This window comes from Phalacrocorax carbo, chromosome 1 (genome assembly GCF_963921805.1).
Source record: "Phalacrocorax carbo chromosome 1, bPhaCar2.1, whole genome shotgun sequence".
Lineage (NCBI taxonomy): Eukaryota > Metazoa > Chordata > Aves > Suliformes > Phalacrocoracidae > Phalacrocorax > Phalacrocorax carbo.
This window is the reverse complement of record NC_087513.1, coordinates 134,203,923-134,225,836: the sequence shown is the minus strand read 5'-3', so window position 1 is coordinate 134,225,836 and position 21,914 is coordinate 134,203,923. Positions and strand designations below refer to the sequence as shown.

The 21,914-nt window shown below is 41.6% G+C and overlaps 1 protein-coding gene across 2 annotated transcripts in view; it reads right to left on the bottom strand.

Moving 5' to 3' along the window:
* CLTRN (collectrin, amino acid transport regulator) overlaps positions 1–20,908 on the bottom strand; it is a 29,350-nt gene extending 8,442 nt beyond the window's left edge. Inside the window, exons 1-4 of one of the 2 annotated variants that reach the window (XM_064474958.1) lie at positions 20,775–20,908; positions 15,342–15,400; positions 8,829–8,914; positions 747–863 (exon numbers count right to left, since the gene is read on the bottom strand). In XM_064474958.1, coding sequence (XP_064331028.1) covers positions 747–863; positions 8,829–8,914; positions 15,342–15,400; positions 20,775–20,874 — 362 coding nt within the window. In that variant the 5' untranslated portion in view covers positions 20,875–20,908. Of the gene's footprint in view, positions 1–746; positions 864–8,828; positions 8,915–15,341; positions 15,401–15,784; positions 16,414–20,774 lie in introns of those variants that run through there. The other variant, XM_009510774.2, reaches the window with a different exon arrangement.
* Positions 20,909–21,914: the final 1,006 nt, after the last annotated feature.

Genomic DNA, 21,914 nt, shown 5'->3' with positions numbered 1-21,914 from the left:
CTTTTTTTCTTTCTCCCTCTTCAGCTCCACACTCTTGCTTTTACTGGCTACAGAATGCGATATTGAGTAGAAAGCGAACTGATTTGTACCGCATGGTACTTTGTAAAAGCAACGTTCAGGTTTGATAGTGACTGGCATTCTATAAAGAGCCGGTATGAAAGGAATGCGAGTATAAAATTGTTTAAGCCACGCTGCGACACAGCCAGCTTTGCTCATGAAGAGTTCACACGAGCTCTTCTCATGTGAAAGCTGACTTCTAAAGTAAGCCAGATGAACTTGAGAAGCACTGAAAGGAAGCATTAGTCCAGGTATAGATGCACATGTGGCATGCAATGAGAGTTAAATGATATAAATCCTACTCAGAAAGTGTGCAATTCCATCATCTGAGAATAAAGGCTCTCTCGCTGAGAAATGTAGCAGCAGGATGAGAGCAGTGCATGTGCCACGCATTGGACAGCAAATTACAGGTAGGGCTCTGGAAAGGGACTACATTTCATCTGAGGTTCCAGCCTTAAGAGAGGCTCCTTCCAAAGCTATAATCCCAAGGCTCATATGCATTGTGTTCTGTGGGACTGTTAAAAATCCTTCCAATATCACATGCATGAAAGAGTACTGACCCCTTGGTGGTTTAACTACTTGGATTAGTTTATCCTTAAAGAGGCAGAGTGCTCACTCGTACAAGGCCCAGAGAAAGAAAGCTTCCTCAGTCAGCAAGGGAGAAAAGGCTGCAGAGGCAGTGACTGTACCTGATGGCTGCCTCTACGTCACTTCCAGGAACAGTCGTCACATTTTTGGAAGAATCTGTGACTACAAACCAAAATGACACCCGATCCGTCACATTGCAGAGAAGCACATTGGAAATTCTGTGGATGGTTAAAAGAAAATCATCATTAAAGTAGCATGGAAGGAACCATTGGAATAGTTCAGATTTTCTTAAAATACTGCTTTCATCTAGAGGGGGAAAAAATTCTTACATTTCAAAAAGGTAACAGTTAATGACCAAGGAAGAAATATCACTCAGCATTTCCCATTTCCCAATGTGATTTTTAAAAATTTAAGCTTATTGAGACCAAACTTGAGTCTTGAAACAAATTTCTGGATCTGTTACAATCTATTTTTTGGCAGCTAATACCACAGGAGCCAGGCATGGGGGATTCCCCACGTGATTTTCAAGTGAGTGCAGACCTTCTACATAATACATTTGTTCAAGGGCAGAGCAGTGAAATTGATGTTACTCTTTTTGACATCTTTCTGCACAGAGTGGATGCAACAGGCTAAATTTCAACATTATACTGGCACTGGCCTATGCCCTTCAGCTTATGCTATGACAAATAGTCCTCTTATCTGTTGTAAAAGAAGATTGCTCAGCTTTATGTGAAGTTAATAGTGGAAGGGCACTGGCACACAGCTTCTCATGGCATACTAACTAAAAAGTGTGCAAAAATGTCTTTTAAATTCCTTTTTTCAGATTCTTACAAATCTGTTTTCTACCACTAACACTAGTTAGTATATGGTAGAACTACTGTTCAAAAAACCTCATGGAATGACATCATCATGAGTATTTAAACTAAAGTGAAGGCTAATACCTTAGTATCATAACAGTGACTGAGGATAGATGGTGTCCCTATGTTCTTTTAGCTCTTCCTGGTTTATTCACACAACTAAGATACAAACCAGCCAAACTTGTGTAATATACAGGAAGTGTAGAAAGTGGCATTTATTACAGCATGGGAAGAAACACAGTATGTATTACAAAAGGAGAGCCAAAGCCTTTATGACTTCAATGACAGATAGCTTGAGAGGCAGAAATGGAAAAAAAAATTATTTAGTTCTACATCACTGATAAATAACCCAGAGAATTTGGCTCAGGATTCAGATTTACTGGCCATGCCCAAGCAGCAAGCAGATATTCTGAAAGTCCAGAACCAAGAGTTAGGATCATTTTCACTTCCAGGGAGCAGCCTGGACTTGGTTCACCTTTGCACAAGGTCTACCTGGCCACAAGCACAACACAGCCACCCTGTCTTGACAGACCCCGCTTGGGATGATCAGTCTTCGGCTACTATCTACTCTTCCAGAGAAGGAAGCCCTGCAGTGAGCCAGTGAAGAATGCAGCTCCTCTTTTAATTAACCGCAGTGATGCTTGTAACGACCATTACTAACTACTATAATCGGTCTTAAGGTTTGACCTGTCCATCAACATTTTATTTTCATTTCAACGTTTCCTTTCCAGCCTGTGCTCTTTCTCAGGGTGACAAATCCCTGCCCGCAAGCAATCTCCCCCGCCACAGAGCTCTGTTTTGTGGTGCCATCTGCTGGCTAATTACAAACATAATTAAATGACCTCTGCAGTGGCCTGAGGAGCAGGAAGCATGAGGTAGGAGGGAATACAAGGGAACTAAAATTCCAGTGAACGTGTAGTCTCCGTCCAGAAAAGGAAGAGTTCGCTTTTAAGGCAGAGCAGGCATTGGCTTAATCCCGGTCGTTCATCATGGATATTTTGCAAAAATATTTTACTTACTGCTGAAAGCTCATTTGGGTGGTGTTTTGGGTGCCCTGGGTAGTTGTGGGTGCCTTTTGTTTTACAGAGAAGGTATATATTCCATAGAGATACTCAATGAAATGTAGAGCAACGATTTTGCAGAGCTGAAATACCTACTTTTCCCTCTCTGGAACAATGTCAATTTTGCAAATACAGAGAATTTTTGTGGGTAAAAGAGGAAAGCCATCCTCTGGAATTTGGAAAGAGGTTCACATCAGTTACCTGGCAACAGTCAGAAGACGAAAGCAGATTTATTCCTCCCAAAACAAAATCAAAGCACAAAATCTATAGGAGGGAAAAAAAAAGAGTCTACTTTTGGCTGGTCGCTGACAAACTCTTGCTGACTTCACAGAATATCTAAAATTGTATTTGCAGAGGAAGTTTTCCATCAGGAGAATTTATAACAGTAGGACCTAAAGCCTCATGTTACTGCAGTTCTCAAAGCTGGAATTTCTGTGGCGCAATCAAAAACTGGTCCAGGTGGAAAATCTGGGTTTGTGTTGCCCTACAGATGTTCTTGAAATGGGGTGAGTGAGGAAAGTCTGATCCCCAAAGAGAAAGATAAATTTGGTAGACAAAGACTGGCAAAACACTCTGACCTCCTCATTCTCACTCACAGACTCTTTAAGTCTCTTCAACCTGGGATCTTCCCTACAGTGCCAAGGCTTTCAGCATGAGATAGGGCACTCGGTCATCATTAGGGGCAGCATTTCTCTAGAACAAGCAGCACTGAACCAATCAGGCAGCAAGGCTTACACTAGGATACGTAAATTTTTGCCTCCTTCCTGCTCCCTGTTGTGTTGAAAATCCTTACTCGATTATAAGCATACAAAACCTGGCTTCATTGCCACCACTTTTTCATCAGCGGAATTTGAATGCTGTAAATCCTTCCAGGCTCCAAAGAGAATAATACAGCTCACGAGAAGTTCAAAGGGGATTGAGAAAACACCAAAGCAGACTGGTTCAACAAGCACCAATGTGGCAATTTCTTTGCAGCAGGTATGCCTTTTTTCCCCCCTGTGCTATTTGCACACAGGTTTGGTTCATGGCATGCAGAAGCATCACAAAACTACACCTTTACGCTGTTTAGATTTGAGAAACCTGACTTCTCCATGCACTATGCTAATTAAGTGTATTTGTAAGCATATATATGTGGACATCCTTTTATTTCCTCGGCAGGTGATAGGCTTTTGTCATGGGCATTATAGGAGACTGTTATCATCAAAATTCACAGAATCACAGAATCACAGGTTGGAAGGCACCTCAGGGATCATCTAGTCCAACCTTTCTAGGAAGAGCACAGTCTAGACAAGATGGCCCAGCACCCTGTCCAGACGACTCTTGAAAGTGTCCAATGTGGCCGAGTCAAACACTTCCCTGGGGAGACTATTCCAAATGTGACTGTCCTCAATGTGAAAAATTTCCCTCTCATGCCCAGTCGGAATCTCCCCAAAAGAACTTGTGTCCATTCCCCCTTGTCCTCTCCATGTCACTCCTTGTAAAAAGGGAACCTCCATCTTCCTTGTAGCTACCCCTGAAGTACTGGTACATGGTGATGAGATCCCCTCTGAGCCTCCTTTATTCAAGGCTGAACAAACCCAGTTCTCCCAGCCTATCCTCGTATGGCAGCTTCCCAGTCCTCTGATCATCTTGGTGGCCCTTCTCTGGACCCCTTCCAGCCTGTCCACATCTCTTTTGTACAGCGGGGAGCAGAACTGGACACAGTACTCCAGGGGTGGCCTGACAAGCGCTGAGTAGAGCGGGATAGATAATAACTTCTTTATCCCTGCTGGCGATGCCCTTTTTGATGCAACCCAGCATCCTGTTGGCCTTCTTGGCCGCAGCAGCACACTGTTCGCTCATGTTGAGCTTCCTGTCCACCAGGACCCCAGGTCCCTTTCCACAGACATTACAAGATCCTGATTCTGCCTTATAGCACCATGGCAAAAGTCCAAAATTGCATTTCCTTTAATATACACAGGTGAACACCAGTGAGTAGAGTGCAGGAAACCCTCATGGTTCCTTGGCCTGAAACACCATCATTGATCCTTGTGGAGATTTAAAGGATTGTTTAGGGGTAAGAAAGCTGCCAGAGACTCAAAGGAAGCTGAGTGCCTACAGTGGCTCTTTGCTCGTGGGAGAACCACAGTCCCCAAGTCCCAGGCGCCTACCTCCAGCTCTCCCAAAATCATCTGGCCTCTTCCAAGCCAGTGCTGAGCAACTGCTCCTACAAAGGAATGTTATTTATTTCCTTTTTGTGACCTGCAGCTATGGGATCACCTTGATGTAACTGCTTTAACTCTAGAAGCTTATTTTGTTGATCTAAATGGTCACAGTATTTTTAGTATCAAAATAGCCTGTCTTAGGAAGACGGATAACGTTGATGAAATTTTTTTTGGTCACTTCATGAGGAAAATTGCCGCTTTTTTTATCTACCAATGGGGGGAAGATGTACCAAAAGTAGGTTCTGCTACTTGGATGAAAGTAAATGTGACGGCATTCTTTCTGCTCTAAAGATTAACTAGTCTCAGGCCCAAAAGAGATGCATATTATTTCAAATGAGTCACAGATTAGAGAAACGGGGGTTACTAACACAGACTACAAACCATCATTTTTTAACACTGAGAGATCAAAGGTTGGCTTATGTAGTTCATGAATGTATGTATTGAGAATAAATTGAAAGGCCATATATAGAGCAGGAAACAGAAGGGGTTTATTTCTCCACGAAAAAGAAGTATTTATTTTATCTGTATTAATAATTACTGAGTAATGTGATGGATTGTGTCTTTCTTCTGTTTCATACAAACTTGAAAATTTGACAAGCCTTTCAAACATTAAACACAGCTTCATGATTTGTTAAATTTTAGTTTAGAAATTAACTTTAGAGAACTCGAGATGTAATGTGCAATCCTGTCCATTCTGCGTTGGGTCACTCAGTGGCTACACAAGGACAACAGCAGCATCAACTGCAGTTTCCAGCAGCACATTCAAATGCCTGTCATTACAGGCTGGCTTTTATCCAGATTCAGAAGCCTAACAAAAGGTGACTTTGAACCTCAAAAATGATGGGACAGACTACAACAATGGTTATGCTGATCCTCCAGACAAATTATTCTGCAGCCTGATCCAGCTTGCTGAAGTTAATGGCATTTGGTCTCACGTGGGAGTTAGTTGTGGTTGTGAGTTACTGCAGGGCTCTGGGTGTGTTAGAAATTAATGGGATGTTAAAGGAGAGGTTTGTCACATCCTGGTTATGGCCCTGTGCAGAATTTATGCCCTGGCAGAACCAATATTTGGTTATGTAAAATACTGGTGAATTTTTCATAAGTCTTTATTGTTACAAAAATCTGTAATTCACCAGATGCAAAATTTGGGTAAATTTAGATGCTACCAGAGTGCAGACACAAGCAATTCGGTTGTTCTTTCACAACAGAATAATTGATCATTGATGTTTTACAGCTCCCCAAGAAAATCTGTTGGCATTTATCTGTAAAAGTTCCTGTAGTGTAATGTAATTTATTTGCCACAAGCTCCTGCTTCTGCCTCCCTCTTCACCATATTGCAAGCCCCTGCCACTATCCTTACCAGCTACGCGAGAGTGCCACTCCTGTGTGCACGGCATGCTGCTGTACCCTTTGGGATGCTGAGTGCTCCCACACCTCCACAGCCACTGCAGAGGGGATGGAGATGGACTGCTCTCCTTCCTTTATGCCCAGTTCCTTCCAGCTGCCAGCCACAAGGGTGGGGAAAGGACTGCATTATATCCAGGACTTTTAACAGGATGGAGGCTTTCACAGCTTTTCTGCTCCCATGTAACAGGCAGGTTATTTGGGGTCTACTAGGAGGTTCATCTAGCTCTCTGTCACTGAATGGGGACCCTGAGATCCCCTGGGATTTGGGAGAGGTCTACAGATTAAAAAACTCCTCAGTCTGTTGCCTAGTAAGTTCTACCAGATCTTAGAGCTGCACAGTTGTCCTTCAGTTGACAGGCTGTCTACATGTTACCCCAAAGGTATCTAGAAGTCCTGGAAGAGTTATACCTCCAAGGTACACACCAACAAGTTATACCCCATGAGGAAGTCCCATACCATCTTAGAAAGAGGTAAAGACACCCACACCTAGCTGTTTCCAAATATTATACTGACTTCTCCTCTGACAGAGTAGCAGGAAATTATTGATGTGTGCAACCCCACCACAAAACTGGAGTAACACCGACTTTATCATATTTGTCCATAGGAAAAATTGTCTTGGTAGGAAACGAATTAAGTGAGCATTAAATTCTGTGATTTTTCTAGAGTGGATAGAGATAACTTCCATTAAAACTTTAACTCCTTTCATACTGGCTTGATTTTTCCCATTCCTGCACCAAGCTTTCTAACTTTAATTGAGTCTGCAAAGAGCCATGGTGCTTGAAGAGGAAAAAGATCACTGGCTTCTGACACAGGTTTTTTTTCTGTATGAAAGCACCATGACTTTGAAGGAAGAGAATAATTTAAAAAACAAAGGACCTGGGACTAAAACAAGTATACAAAAGCGAATCTTTATGAATCAGATACAGGATGAAAACTCCGCTAATTTGAAAACCTGAGAAAAGGCCCTGCATAATTGCCTTTAAATAGATTATATCTTGAACTCTTCTTTTTAAGTGTCATTTTAATTGGGTGCAGTAGCATATTTGGCTGTTTTTGTTAAGTTTGGTGTAATGGCTCTCTTGCTCAAAGGACACAACTTCTGAGGAATAAAAATGAAACAGCAAGGAACCAAACACTCCTGTTACATGGAAGGGGAAATCACCTTCTACATGAGATAAAGCATGGCAGCCAGGATAATCATCATGTGACTAAAGTTAGCTAATATATTTGCAAATGTGGAATATGCTTCATCTGATGCAATGACAGCCTGAAGCAGTTTTTTTTAAAGTAAATTGAGAACCTTATCCTCATTAGCCTACCAGAACCATAAATCTTTCCTTTGAGATTGAAAAACAATGAAAAAATAATAGGCCTATAGAAACACACAAGGTTTCTCATTTAAGAAAGATAAGAACATACTGAAAATACAGCTCGCTAAATGGTCTGTCTAATCTGGTATCTAATTTCATAAGTAGCAAGGATCAGAAGCCCGAGAAGAATATTCAATACCTAAGGGTAGATTTAATCCCAAAACCAATTAAAGTCTGATTCATGTCTGAACTGCAACATCTGAAACTTCTTGATGCTAGGTAACTCAACCGCGGCCATATTAGGATAGATACCCCTGGCAGAACACAGCACTAGCTCAGCTATCCACCTTCCAGTTCTCTGAGTCAGCTCATCTTCAGCGTACTGCTGAAGCTGTGCTCTCAGAAAGCATGCACCAGAGCTGCTTATTTAAGGATCTGTATTGCATTTCTTGACCTTGCCAATGTGTCCCTTCACCTCTTCTGTATACGGTCTCCAGAAGGTATCATGTCCTACTGCGAGATTCTGCTAGAGTGAATTGGCACAATCCCACTGAGATCCACAGCTGTGTCTGTTCATGTCATGTTGTGGTTTAACCTGGCAGGCAGCTAACCATCACGCAGCTATTCACTCACTCCCCCTCCCTGGTGGGATGGGGGAGAGAATCAGAAAAAAAAGGAAAACTCATTGGTTAAGATAAAGACAATTTAGTAGGACAGAAAAGGAAGGGAAAATAATAATAGTGATAAAAGAATGTACAAAACAAGTGATGCACAATGCAATTGCTCACCACCTGCTGACCGATGCCCAGCCAGTTCCTGAGCAGCAGCTGCGACCCCCCGGCCAACTCCCCCTCAGTTTTTCTGTTCAGCATTATGTCATATGATATTGAATATCCCTTTGGCCAGTCGGGGTCAGCTGTCCCAGCTGTGTCCCCTCCCATCTCCTTGTGCACCTCCAGCCTCCTCGCTGGCAGGGCAACATGAAAAGCTGAAAAAGTCCTTGACTCAGTGTAAGCACTGCTCAGCAACAACTAAAAAATCAGTGTATTATCAACATTATTCTCATCTTAAATCCAAAACACATCACCATACCAGCTACCAGGAAGGAAATTAACTCTATTCCAGCCAAAATCAGGACACATCGAAAGGGATACCGGTCTAAAGGCTGAACATTGCTTAAGACAGAGAGAGTGGGATGTTATATCTGGGTGTCAAAGAAACACACTGGAACAGTCTGTTTCTAGGAGCTGTTTATAATGATTTCTACAGTTCAGCACAGCAGAGAATGGACCACAACATGAACCATTGTTAATATGTATAAGGCAAATCAGAGTAGATGCTTACTGAGTTGTACTCTTGCTGGAATATCTTCTCATTGCAAAAGCCACCATTGCTTTGAAGAGGTACTCTTCATTAGCATCCCACGCATACTGTAAAGGAAGATGGAAAATAATCAGTTTCAGCACTGGTGCTGGCAGTACAGATAGGGAAAACAGTCACTGAACTTGAAACGCTATATTGATCAAGAAAATGAATAAATTCTCTGGTTGTGCTAAGAAAATAAATTCCTGCCCATTATTTAGTGTGCACAAAGGACTTTCTCTGACAGCTGTTATCAAATGCAATATAAAGTGCAAAGAAAGTTTCCAAAAACTGCATTTTCTGAAAGCTGACCAACTGGAGACGTAAAGTTTCTTGTTCCAAAGACTCGGCATGTTACTAGAATTCTCCCCCACACAGCTGCACCCGTGGCCTTGCCTCTTTTGCTGGATAAACCGTGTTAAAGTAGAAGGTTTAAATCCACCCTCAAAGGCCATTTGGCTCTGCCCAAAAATAAAAAAAAGCTAATGTTGAAGGCACTCTTGGGAGCTAGATGTCAGGGCACCAGGAAATAAAATTGTATCATGGCCTTATTGCTGCACACAATCCTTGCAACAAGACAGACTCAACTATAGTACCCATTACTACATCAGATGTGAGAAAAAAGAAAATAGCATCCTTACTACTCCAATAAGAAGTAAAATACAGGCTCCAAAAACTGTTCTCTGTTGTCGTGATGAAAAAATATGCTTCCATAATCTCAGTTTTCTGAAATAGCTTCACTAGGTTCCCCTGGGCTTTCACTCACATATGCAATTCTAATGACCTATAAGAACCGCAGCTATTACATCTTTATAATAAGAGCCATGACTGAGGCATACTGATTGAATTTCGCCTTTCAGCAGATTACAAAGATTAATAGTTTCTTGGAATGATATTAATGGAGGTTAGAGGCAGCTTTCTTCAGTCAATCAGAACAGAAATCTAATCTTTAACTTTCAGCATTAAAAAAATCTGCATTGTAATCATCCAAACCAGAAACCCAATGGCCTGGATACTTAACTCTGTTGACAACTTGGACCTACTTTTTCATGGGCATTTATAATGCATTCAGAAAACAGCAACGTACATAAAAAAGCAGTAGAGTAAACAGCATTGAAAATGCCAAATCTTAATTCTGGTTTTTAAATTCTGATTTTGGATGCACAGGGCTGTAACATCTCTGCAGAAAGAGGGAATCCAACTTCCACGCCTCGTTTTGCTCTGGCATCCTGTGGACTGGGAACCTACACAGGGAAGGAGGGAGTCATTTAAAGGGCAGAAAGTCATACTGCTCATACTTATCATCCCTAGACAAATGATGAGTTGTGAAATGGGATCTCTGAGATCATAGAATCATAAAATCGTAGAATCATTAAGGTTGGAAAAGACCTCTAGGATCATCAAAACTCCAACCATTAACCCAACACTACCATGTCTCTTAAACCATGCCCTGAAGTGCCACATCTACACGTTTTTTGAACACCTCCAGGGATGGTGACCCCACCGCCTCTCTGGGCAGCCTCTTCTAATGCCTGACCACTCTTCCAGTAAAGAAATTTTTCCTAATATCCAAGCTAAACCCCCACTGACGCAGCTTGAGGCCATTTCCTCTCGTCCTATCGTTTGTTACTTGGGAGAAGAGACCAACACCCACCTCACTACAACCTCCTTTCAGGTAGTTGTAGAGAGCGATAAGGTCTCCCCTCAGCCTCCTCTTCTCCAGACTAAACAATCCCAGTTCCCTCAACTGCTCCTCATAAGACCTGCTCTCCAGACCCTTCACCAGCTTTGTTGCTTTTCTCTGGACACGCTCCAGCACTTCAGTGTCTGTCTTGTACGGGGGGGCCCAAAACTGAACACAATATTCGAGGTGTGGCCTCACCAGTGCTGAGTACTGGGGGACAATCACTTCCCTGCTCCTGCTGGCCGCACTATTCCTGATACAAGCCAGGAGGCTGTTGGCCTTTTTGGCCACCTGGGCACGCTGCCGGCTCATATTGAAGCAGGTGTCAACCAGCACCCTCAGGTCCTTTTCTGTCGGGCAGGAGACACAGCAGGACAGGAACAACAAAGGTGAGCGAAAGACAACTTGAGTAGCATTAAAATCCAGATGCAGTGCTGAGAACCTGGCTTCTGAGTCACCACTTTCGCCTTGCGAATGAAGGAAGGTATAAGCATACTGTGATAATGCGTGCCATTTGGGAACTGTAACTGAAAAAAAAAGAAAAAAAAAAAAAAAAAGAGAGACTCTTTGAAAAGAAATTATAAAAGCCTGTATTCTGATCCCACTGCACTGATAAAAACGTGACAGTAATGACAGCAACTAGTACTAAAAGAGATAATGTAGTAGAGGAATTAGTATAGATGAGACTCAGAAAACTATTTATTGTAATTTTAAAGACATCTGTATTTAAACCACGGAGCACAATCCGCAGCACTAAAAGGGAAGACCTTCCTTTTTCTGTGCGTAGTACTATTGACTGAATCCTACATGCCATCTGCAGTCTTTGAGAACAGGTCCAAAAGGACATAAAAAATCGTTTGTTATCCAATGGATTAAACCAGCTGCAGAGATAATTTAATCAGTTGTCTTGAAAATGGATAATGATGAACACACTCCATGCTTACATGGACACAAATGCAATGCAGCACTACCAAGTATACGCACTTGATATGTTTATGTTTAGTGCAGTACATGTATATATGCACAATTTGTCACTATCAAATATTCAGTTTTCATAAATAATGCAGACGCCTAGAGCTTCTTTAAGTCAGAGCAACAAACAGGGTACCCAATAACGGGAAATAATTTGTTGAGAGGAACTCCAGCCCCAGCTGAAAGAGTAGGCACTTTTAAAAAGACAGAATAAACAGAAAGATGCAAGAACTGGGGCAGGAGACTGGCAGAGAAAGCTCAGCAGAAATCAGGGGTCTGCTTGAGTGACGAGAAGATGCTGCAAAAAACCTCCTGGGCAGAAGGGCAGGAAGCCCCAAGAAAATGGTGATCAGACAGGAGGTAGAGGAGATGGAGATGCCTTTGGGCTCCGTATGAACAAGAACACCTGTACGGGACTGCATGCAGGAATACACAGTGGGGAGGCAACATAATGAGGGGAAAAAGTATGGCAAGAATACCTTTAAGCTAATGAACTGTATGAACTCAGGACAGGTGGGCACAACTTGCCAGAAACCAATTTCTAATCATCAGCTTTCTCCAGTCAGAGGGATAGGTGCAAGGGAACCTGAATCATTCTGCTATTGAGCTTTACCAGTTTTATCTCCCAATTGCAAAGGCCTGGACTGCAGCTGATGACTGAAGATGTTGCTTCTGTTCTTACGTTTCTATGAAGTGCAGCTATTGATGCATATTTTGCGCTGCTATAGAGGAAATATATTAAATATTATTTGCAACCACACACTGTAAAAAAAACTCTCTTAGCAGTGAAAACTTACATGATGGTATCAGAACTATTAACGTTTACCATCTTCTTTGCTCTACAAAGCAACAAACATGAAGACCTTGGCTCAGCTGCACTTGCTGTCCTTTATATGTTAAGGAGGACCAGAATTAGACACAGCTGACTGCAAAAGCCAGTCTTAAATGCCTGTTAGTGAAAGAGGAGGTTGATGAGATAATGGCTAAAAGTTGATGAGTGTAGGTTGTTGATGGGGTGAAATGCTATAGTAGTGCTCTAAGGAAGACAAGATTTAAGCTAGCAGAATGAGATTATAATATTACAAGATTGCCCTGAGCAACCTGATGTGATTTCAGCATTGACCTGGCTTTAGGCAGCAGAAGACTAGGGACCTTCCAAGGTCCCTTCCCTCCTGAATGGTTCTCTGTTTTAACTAGACAGCCATTCAGGCTGCACTGTGGCTACACACACACACACACACTGCTGGGTCCCATTCGGTGGCAAGACACCAGGTACATGTCAGCCTTTCTCCCCTTCATCCTCTACCCTGGAAACAGCCTGAATACATGAGCCAGAAAGGAAGCGCACCTTCTACTTCACCTGCCCGCAGGGCCTAAGGTGCCAGATCTTTGACTTTTATGGTTAAACTGAAAACTGAGTGGTGACACAGAGTTACAGAGACATCTCCGTGCACATCACTTCAGCTCACTCCCTAGCTGTCTTTGGCCCTTTTGAATTAACCGTCTACTACTCCGCTAACTCTATGAGTAGGAAGCAACTACTGACTAGCAGCTATTCCAGAAGCCACTCGTAAAGTTAATACCAACCTCAGAGACTCATAAATCACCCTCCTTCCATTTAGGCTTACAGACACCATGCTTCCTCCCACTGGTTAGCAAACAATGTCTCTGTCAAGTACACCCATTATTTGCAATTAAAATGATAACAGGTAAATACTTACCCTAACTTAGCTGCTCTTTCCAGCTCCATTGTGATAAGAACTATATAAATACACTAAATGGCACTCCCTGCCTCAAAGTACAGCCTACCTTGTGAACAAATTTAAAAATGGTGTCCTGTCTTTATCAGCCTCACACAAAGCGGATGGTGTGCACTAAACCATGTGGGAAAACTACACTAACCTATTTCCTATGCCCCTGAACGTACATTGGAGTCATCCTGCCAGTCCTAGAGCAAAATGCTCACAGTATCGGGGTTTCCTGTTATCATCTAGCTTGAAGTGACTTGGAAATGAATGAAATGGAATTCAGTAGCAAAGCATCATACCGAGATATTCTAAGCTGGCTGTGTCCTACTGTGATACAATGACAGTATTACACTTTTCTTTTCGAAAATAAATGAAAATAAATAAAAATAAAAAGTAAGCTGTCCCAAATTCTTCAACCAAAATCAATTTCAGTTTGATAGTATTTTCAGTTTTCAGTTTCAGTCATTTGCAGAGATTACAATGGCTATGAAAAGGAATTCCTACCTGTGCACCTAAAAAATTCTTCATTATTTGTGGGTAATTTTGTATGGCAGCATACCACTTTCAGCATGTTTTTGCTCTAAAATGCTGTTTTAGATTGTCCATTCTTTGGGCCTTCACACACTTTGTTACATGAAATAAAGTACTATCTATCTACAAAAAAGAACAGACTCCTCAGTTATTGCTTTTTTTTCTTGTAATACGAAGTGCCTTGAAGATCAATGACTTGAATCATACCCTTTTTGGATGAAAAATAAAAAAATTAAAAATGGTCAAGCAAAAGCCCCTTATTTTACTATAGTTGGAGAATTAAAGAGCACTAAGAGCGAGCATTACTGGGAACTGCTATTTTCATTCTCTGCTACTATTTTAAACCAAGATTAAATCAAAATATTAGCAGTTATCATCAACATGAGCTTTAATAATGATTTTTACATTTTTTCAGCCATAGGATTACACTATTTTTAATAAATTTTTAAATAAACCAGGCTTGCACTACTGTTTAATTAAAGTCTCTCACCCGAGAGAATTGACTTCAACACAAATTTCCACAGACAAATACTTTAGCAAGTATCTTGAATACTTCTTCCCAATTCGTCTGGTTTATGAAGCTACCAGTGGAATTAGGACCGTGCTAATATTAGTTTAAATTACCTGATATTTCAGGGTAATTTCAGAACAGCTTCTACAGTCATAGGGAGATTCTTATATCTCCAACCTCTTATAACGTGTAACCTACTGCTTTTTGTTTTCCAGAGCTCCTAATGTAATCAGACACCAGAATTCCAGTGGAGATGACTGTCCAAGACATTTCATATCTAATTTTATGCTGAGCCCTGTAACATGCTGCAGATTTGCTACAAGTATTCAGAACTGCAAACTAAGTACTGGGCTCTGCCATATTTCATAGCGCTTTAGATCAGCAAGGACCATGCGGTCATCTAATGTCTCAATCTCTTATGTATCACAGACCCTTATTGCTCCCACCAGTACTTCTACATTAAGTCCAAGGACTGGAATTAAGCCAAAGCATTTCAGTCCTCTTGAGACTAGCCTCTGTGCCACAGGCAAAGAAAGGCCACTATCTGAAGCTCTATATTAGCAGGGAATTGATGAGATATGCTTGAATGATCTCTACAGGTCATGTTTGGCTGAGAGACTGACATAAAGTCCCATTTCATAAAGACCTAACAATCTTTTCCTGCTTCTCTTCCCAGACATGCTTGACTTTAAAATTAGCACTCTCAAGCAGAAGTGCTTTCCCCAAAATACAGACTTAGATTTATGCAGCACCTTTCACGAATAAAGTGTAACAGCTCTACTGTTTTTTCCAGGGGGAAAAAAAAATCTTTGACAGAAAATTATCTTTATGAAAAGGCAAGCTTTATACTTCTCTTAAGGGCTGCCATTTTAAGGAATGGGCTAGTCAAATGCCAAGAAATGGATGCCTGGATCATGACTTGAGCAAGCTATTACAATTAACACTTCAGAAAAAATTGCTTGCGCTGCCTTCAGAAATTTTACAGTCTATATTACTTCTATTTTGGCAGATATTCCGTTAGAAAGAATATGTGAAGATACTTTACTTACTGCATTGTCTCCCAAAGCTGCTTTGATACTAAGCCGTACTTTGAAAGCATTCTGTGCATCTGTCACAAAGAGAAAAAAGGAAACATATATTGAGTCAGCCAAAATAGGATTTTAAATCATTTACTTTCCTCATTATTTCACAAATCACAGCTTCTAAATGTGTCTGAACAGATCACCTGGTTAGGAGAACAGAAGTTACTAGCATGAAAAATGCCGCAGCCCTACAGAGTCTCAGTGAGGTTTACCATGACCTCTTTAAAATAAGCGAGATCAACTCCTGTACTTAATTTGCAAACTCATAAAAGAAGGGAATGCTCAGCATTTCAATCTTCAAACTGGAGACAACCAGTTAAAATAAAAATCTGAGAAGCTGATAGCTTTGTAGACATAAACTCATAGCTACATTTACATGGGGAAGGATGGGAATCAGCTCCAAAACTTACCTGGCTTGCAGAGCTCACCATCAGCAATGGCCACTACAGAGAGACTAAGCAGCAAAACCCGTAACATCCCGTCAGTGTGGAAAGGTTGAGGCAAAAAGAAGTGAGTCTCCCCTGTAAAGCACTCTTAAACTTTCTGTGACCCAGGATTAAAGCATCAGCAGCACAAGTGGGCAACCAAGTAAAAGGTTTAATAATTAACCCCCGTTATTTTAACTAAAACAGGCACTAGAAACAATGGTCTCCTGTTATTTACTACCTTTCGCTGTACTAAAAAAACCCTGCCATAACAAATTTTTTATTTTCCTTTTTCCTGTTTAGAATAATACAAAACCTCACACAGCGCTCCAGGCCAACCAGATGCGAAGTCAGACAGGCACACAGGATGTCTGAGGGACTTCGCACCAGAGCAGCTGGCAACTGTGGTGGCGGGACATGGTGCTGCTACCCACAGCTTCCCTGGGAAACTGGCTGGCCCCACAGATGGCCCTTGACGATAAAGGAAGACTGGGCACCCTTTTCATCCCTCCAGAAGAAATGTGTGATGAACACAGAAGCCCCAGCCCCAAAAACCGGGGGTCCAGATTTGCCCCTCATTTGCCTTCAAACTCACAGCACATCTGAAAGGCAGAGCTGGCAGCCTCAGTGCTGCGTCCCCCCATCCCCACCCCAATCCCACATCCTGACTCAGGATCTTGTCTGAGCCCGGCAGAGCAAACACCTCATTCCACACAAAAAAACCCCCACATCTGAGGCATTGCTTTGCATGAAAACAACAGTTATAAAGGTGGCAAACTACTTTCTTGCTGTTGGAGAATCATTACAGTAGCAACTGGAGTAAGAAGAGGTGCAATAAATAGACTTCGTAGGAAGCATGTTGAATAAGGAGACATTCTTGTTTTGTAGACATGACACTTTGTATACATATACACACACGTACGTTAATACTTTAATGATGCACTCGACACTAGTAGCCAAATGCGTACCAAGACAAAGAAAGAAATGCAGAGCAGAAAGAATTCAGAAACTGAAATGTATCGCAAGTACTTGAACAGTCTTTGCAATCTGGGCAGCAAGACAGGATTATTTTATTCCACCCTGCTTCTGTACTCTCCCAGTAGCCTCTCTGATTAATGGTTAGTTCCTAAATTGAAGATCGCTTCAAAATTACTTTCAGTTGGTCCTTTAGCACTGAGAAGTGTCTTGAGACTGTACACCCAAGGACCTTCTCAAGAATGACTACCAGTGAGAAAATTTTACTTAACTGTGGGACTGAATTTATGGAAAACAATAACCAGTATTTACTATGTAAGAATACGCAGACTTTCAAGTAATGGAAAACTTACTGTTTCACTAATTCAATCTTATTTTAGAAGCCACTGTCAAAGGACGTGATATCTCATCTTTAAAAGTCATTAAATCAAGCTGATCCCTGGGCATCTGTTTACTCTCACTAGGCAACCAGCTCTGAGTACAAAACTATTGGATACATTATCTGCTTAGACATTCAATCTATGCCTATGAAAACAAAAAAGTGATGTATTCATTTCTAATGATGGCTTTAACATGCTGCATGTACACATCAAAAGGAGAGCACTAAAATATGTATAGATGATGTATGAAGACTATCAGTTTTCTGTAAAAATTGTAGTTTTAAAAACTCTTAAAAGAACGTGAATTTACCAGTTTCATGCTAAATTCAGGTGCATTGCTTCAATAACAAGCATTTGAACTCTGTTGTACCTTTGGGGAAAATACTGGAGAACATAGGATCAGAGCAGAAAAGCCAAGCATTGTTTCCCTGCTGCCAGAAGGCAAATCGAACGGAGCGTCGATACATGGCATCACCGCTTCTCCCCGCTGTAAACCACTGTAGCTCAGTTCTTTCCCCCTGAACCACACAGAGCCAGTGTCAAAGTACATCGACGGCACACGACACCCAACAGGAACAACCTCAGGGGCCACGACTGGCTTCCCTGATCAGGGCTGCTGACTTCCAGCCAGGATGGCTGATTTTCCCCCATTTGTCTTGCTGGCAAGCAAGCAAGCAAGACAAATGAGTTTTTCCAGCAGAGAGTGGAGGCCAGGAGAAGAAGCAGTGTGATAAACACCCCAGCTCAGGGCTCACAAGGGGAGCATCGTGCAGTTGATACATATGAGCACAGCAACCTCGATGCATGCCAAACACATTCAGCTGGTGGCCCATGTGCTCATCTGGTTGTATATGCACAGAGCACTGCATGTAAGCAACCGATTGCTGCACAGCTATTTTTCTTCAAAGCCAGCACGGTTTTTCAACAAGCCAACTAGACAAGCACACCTAGACAAGCTGTTAGCAAAAAGCTAACTTTTCTTCAAATCAATGACATTTTTAAATACTGTCTTAAAAAGCACTGTAACTTTTCAGGTTACAAATGGAGTACATCAGCATAATCTAAGAAGACAGACATTTTCACACTTCATATCTCTGTACTAAATCCACATGCATGGATAACTTTCTGCCCAGCCTCTTTTCTCCCATTTTGGCAAGATACGTAGCACTGCTTAAGCACATCTGCATTTGTAACTGATTAATCAGTCAGGCATCCGTTTGCTTGCACAAATGACAATCTACATGAATATACGCAAGGTACGTTTTTAATGCAGTACTTTGTGAGGTATTAGATTTTTAAATAGTTCCTCTTTTATAGTAACTTTGTTTTTCCTTACTACTGTTGAGCTACAGGTCACAGCCATGCAGAATTTCATACGCGATCTGCATCCTAGAAATATCACCGAGCCAGTGCAAATAACTATTTCTCTTCTTGTTCTAAATAAATTTGTCTGCATGGTTGAAAATAACAGTGTCTCTATAATGTTTTTCAGTGCTTGTGACCTCCAGAAGTTCACATATTATCTGTATGTATATACTTAACAGTATGCCATAATTTGGACTTCCAAACAAATCAAGAAAGGACTGAAATTTCAAGAAAGCATATGACTTGGCAAAACAAACAAAACCCTTCCATCTCCTCGATGTGATTAGCAATGTATCTTTCTGCTTCTTTCAATGCCTTTGAAATGGAAAATCCCAGGAAAGTAAAAAATTGATAGCTGTCATATAAGTTAATTAACAGCTATGGCCAAACTTAACCTCAGTTTTCAAATTTGACAAATTAACAGTTTTAAACTCCTAGGAAGTTAATCTTTAGTCTTAAATAGTTGTGTTCAACTCTTAAGAGGAAAGAGTCAATGTGCTACTGTCAGCATTAGTCACTCATGGAAATGTACCCGAAGAACTGCAGGTCTAATTGTACCCTGTGCCTTGCAGTACCCTGGGGGCAATGGAAACGAGGAACGCTGCACGTCTGCTGCAGACTTCAGAAGTTGGTGAGATTAGGATCCAAGCAAACGTCAGTATCATCCAACACACCAGGATGGCTGATATAGGTCCAACCTAAGTCTCATTAAGTGGGAGTTTTTCCAGTTACTGCTTTCGGGGGAGCAGTGTTGAACGAGGCCCATAACCACTGTCATCGTTGTAACGATGCAATTGTCACTGAGTGTTTTATCAGTGCTCACAAAAGTAGACAGTATGTGAGAAATCATTCACCCCTTGAGACAACAGTGTAGCCATTAGGCAGCAGGTGAGGGGAGGACGCGCTCTCTAGAGCTCACATATATTGCCTTGAAATGTGCACTTTGCAGTGGAAAGCACCGAGGCTCGCCCAGAACGGGGCTGGCACTGAGAACAAACAAACAGCAACTTCCAGCGCAGAGGGGAACGATTGTGCTGCTGCTGCCACCTCACTAGCAAGTTTATAGCACAATCTACAGCCCTGAGGTGTCAATGGAAACTGACCACTTCTCATCACAAACCAACGCTTCCGGAATGTCTCATCAACACATATTTTCTGAGTGGACCAAGTCCACGCTAGTGATTTACTGCCATTTCCCATGCGTTCTTCTATGTCCATTTTCTTCAGCCAGGGGAAAAAAAAAAAAAAAAAGCTGTACAATTTCATGAGGAAAGGCACTGCTCTCCTGCTGGAGCGTATGGGAAAAATTACAATGAGGACAACTGTTAATAACCTGTACGCCTACAAAATGTGTCTTTCTGTTTTACCCCAGGGAGCTTGGGCATACAACAGAGAGAGTGAACACTTCTTACCTGCTTATATCAGTCTGCACTGGTAGGAAATACAAGAGAAATGGAAACCAGAAGAGCCACGTGGAAATGGCGTGCAAACGTGTGCTAAACGGAGTACCTGTACTCTTGCTCAGAGCTGGTCCACTGTGAATGCATAGTTCCGCGGACAGATGTTACAAGACATGCAGAGATTTATAATGGAATATGGTATGCAACTTCAAGTTGGATGAGAAAAGTTTCTCTGTTCTGTGCTGTTCTGTGAAGCATAATCAGTGCACCTGGTATCGACCTTCGCATGATGGGGTTCACAGGGTACCACACCATGCATGTATATTTTTCTTTAGGAAATATGGAAGAGTGAGTTCCATAAACTTCTTGATGGTTTCCACAAGAACAGACTATACTTGAAAAGGCCTGTGGTCTGCACAGCGTTAGCCCTCAGCGTAAGGGCTAACAACTACTGACCAGACGCTACATTACTTCAGATACGCGAATGGCTCTTGCTTCTTGCCTGGAACGGCCAATTCTTTCTGACACTGTATCAATTAAATTGTATGGAATTCTGCACCTGTATTTGAATATCAAGCTGCTGCTGTGTGTATAAATTCAAGAGAACATACAAAATGGAGAAAAATGCAATTATTGTATTCCTGTTTCAAAGAGGCATGATAGCTTTTCCCAGAATCATTATAAGTATCTGTAACAGCTGATGTATTTTGTGTTTTCTTATAAAAAGATCCTCCTTTTCACTACTCAGATACATAAGCATAAGACAGTTCTTTCCCCTAGTATATTGGGAAGATGCCATAATGAAATGTAGCATACTAATCAAATAAATCATTGAATTTCTCAATTTTGACTTACAGTTTAAAGGATGGTTGTCGCTACAGCACTTACTCTGTTGAACAACAGATGAAAAGTTATTGGTGTAATTCCTTAATGAAATAAGATTCATGAAACACATTTGTTTTTTCAAAACTTTCACGGGTGTCAATGGTTCCTCAGTTGTAAAATGCACAATACTGCCATCTCCTGTATCTAAGAAGCAGCCAATTATGTCTTATTTTACATGTATGTAAACAGTAATAGCGATGTCATCTCCTTTGTTTTAAAAGACAATCTACAAACACAGTTAAGTAATAGCTCAAAGGTCATGGTCTGAATATTCATTGGTCAAATGTAACTGCTGACTATCGCAGTCACGTGCTTGCTTTGAATAACTTCACTGAGCTTCAGAATAAATAAGAGGATACTCATTATGCTGTTAATGAACAGCACAGTCAATTAGTCCGATTCTGACAAAGCCTGCTCTGGTATGCTTCACTGCCAGCAGCTCAGGCTATTTATGCAATACACTACCTCTAGCATACATAAGTGAGCTCCTACATTGTGGTTTATGACAATAATTTAGTTCTTAATAAACAACGTACATTATTAATGGCTACGCAAAACATGCCCAAATAAAACCTGCAAATTCATTGCCTCTGAAGGCTGCAATCTATAATGCATGCCACCGAGGAGCTGATTACTGACAACTTGCATATTTCAACCTATCATATCCATGACGGTCTATGCATTGTAAGTCATTTCCTGCCATGAAATATGTTTATAATCAAGACAGGTAGTGTGCCTCAGAGATGACGATGTGAATATATCAGCAGTGTCAGCTAAATTCACCCATGTGTCTGTCTGGTGTGCCCCTGCTACACTGGCGCCGGGTCTTTCCTCCACGCTTTGAGAGGCTGTAGGCCAGAGCAGCCATCCATTGCGCGTGTTCATAACAGCCAAGAGACACGCTAGAAACTCGCCTTGTGGTGGGCACAATACATCTCACATTTCCACATGTATTTCACAAAGTAACTGACACAACTTATGGAGCACAGCGAGTTACTGCAGCTGGGGAGCATCCACATAGTGCAGACACTGCAGTGAACCATATAATGTCCTCAGTTGGAAGGGACCTACAAGGATCACAGAGCCCAACTCCTGTCTCACTGCGCAGGA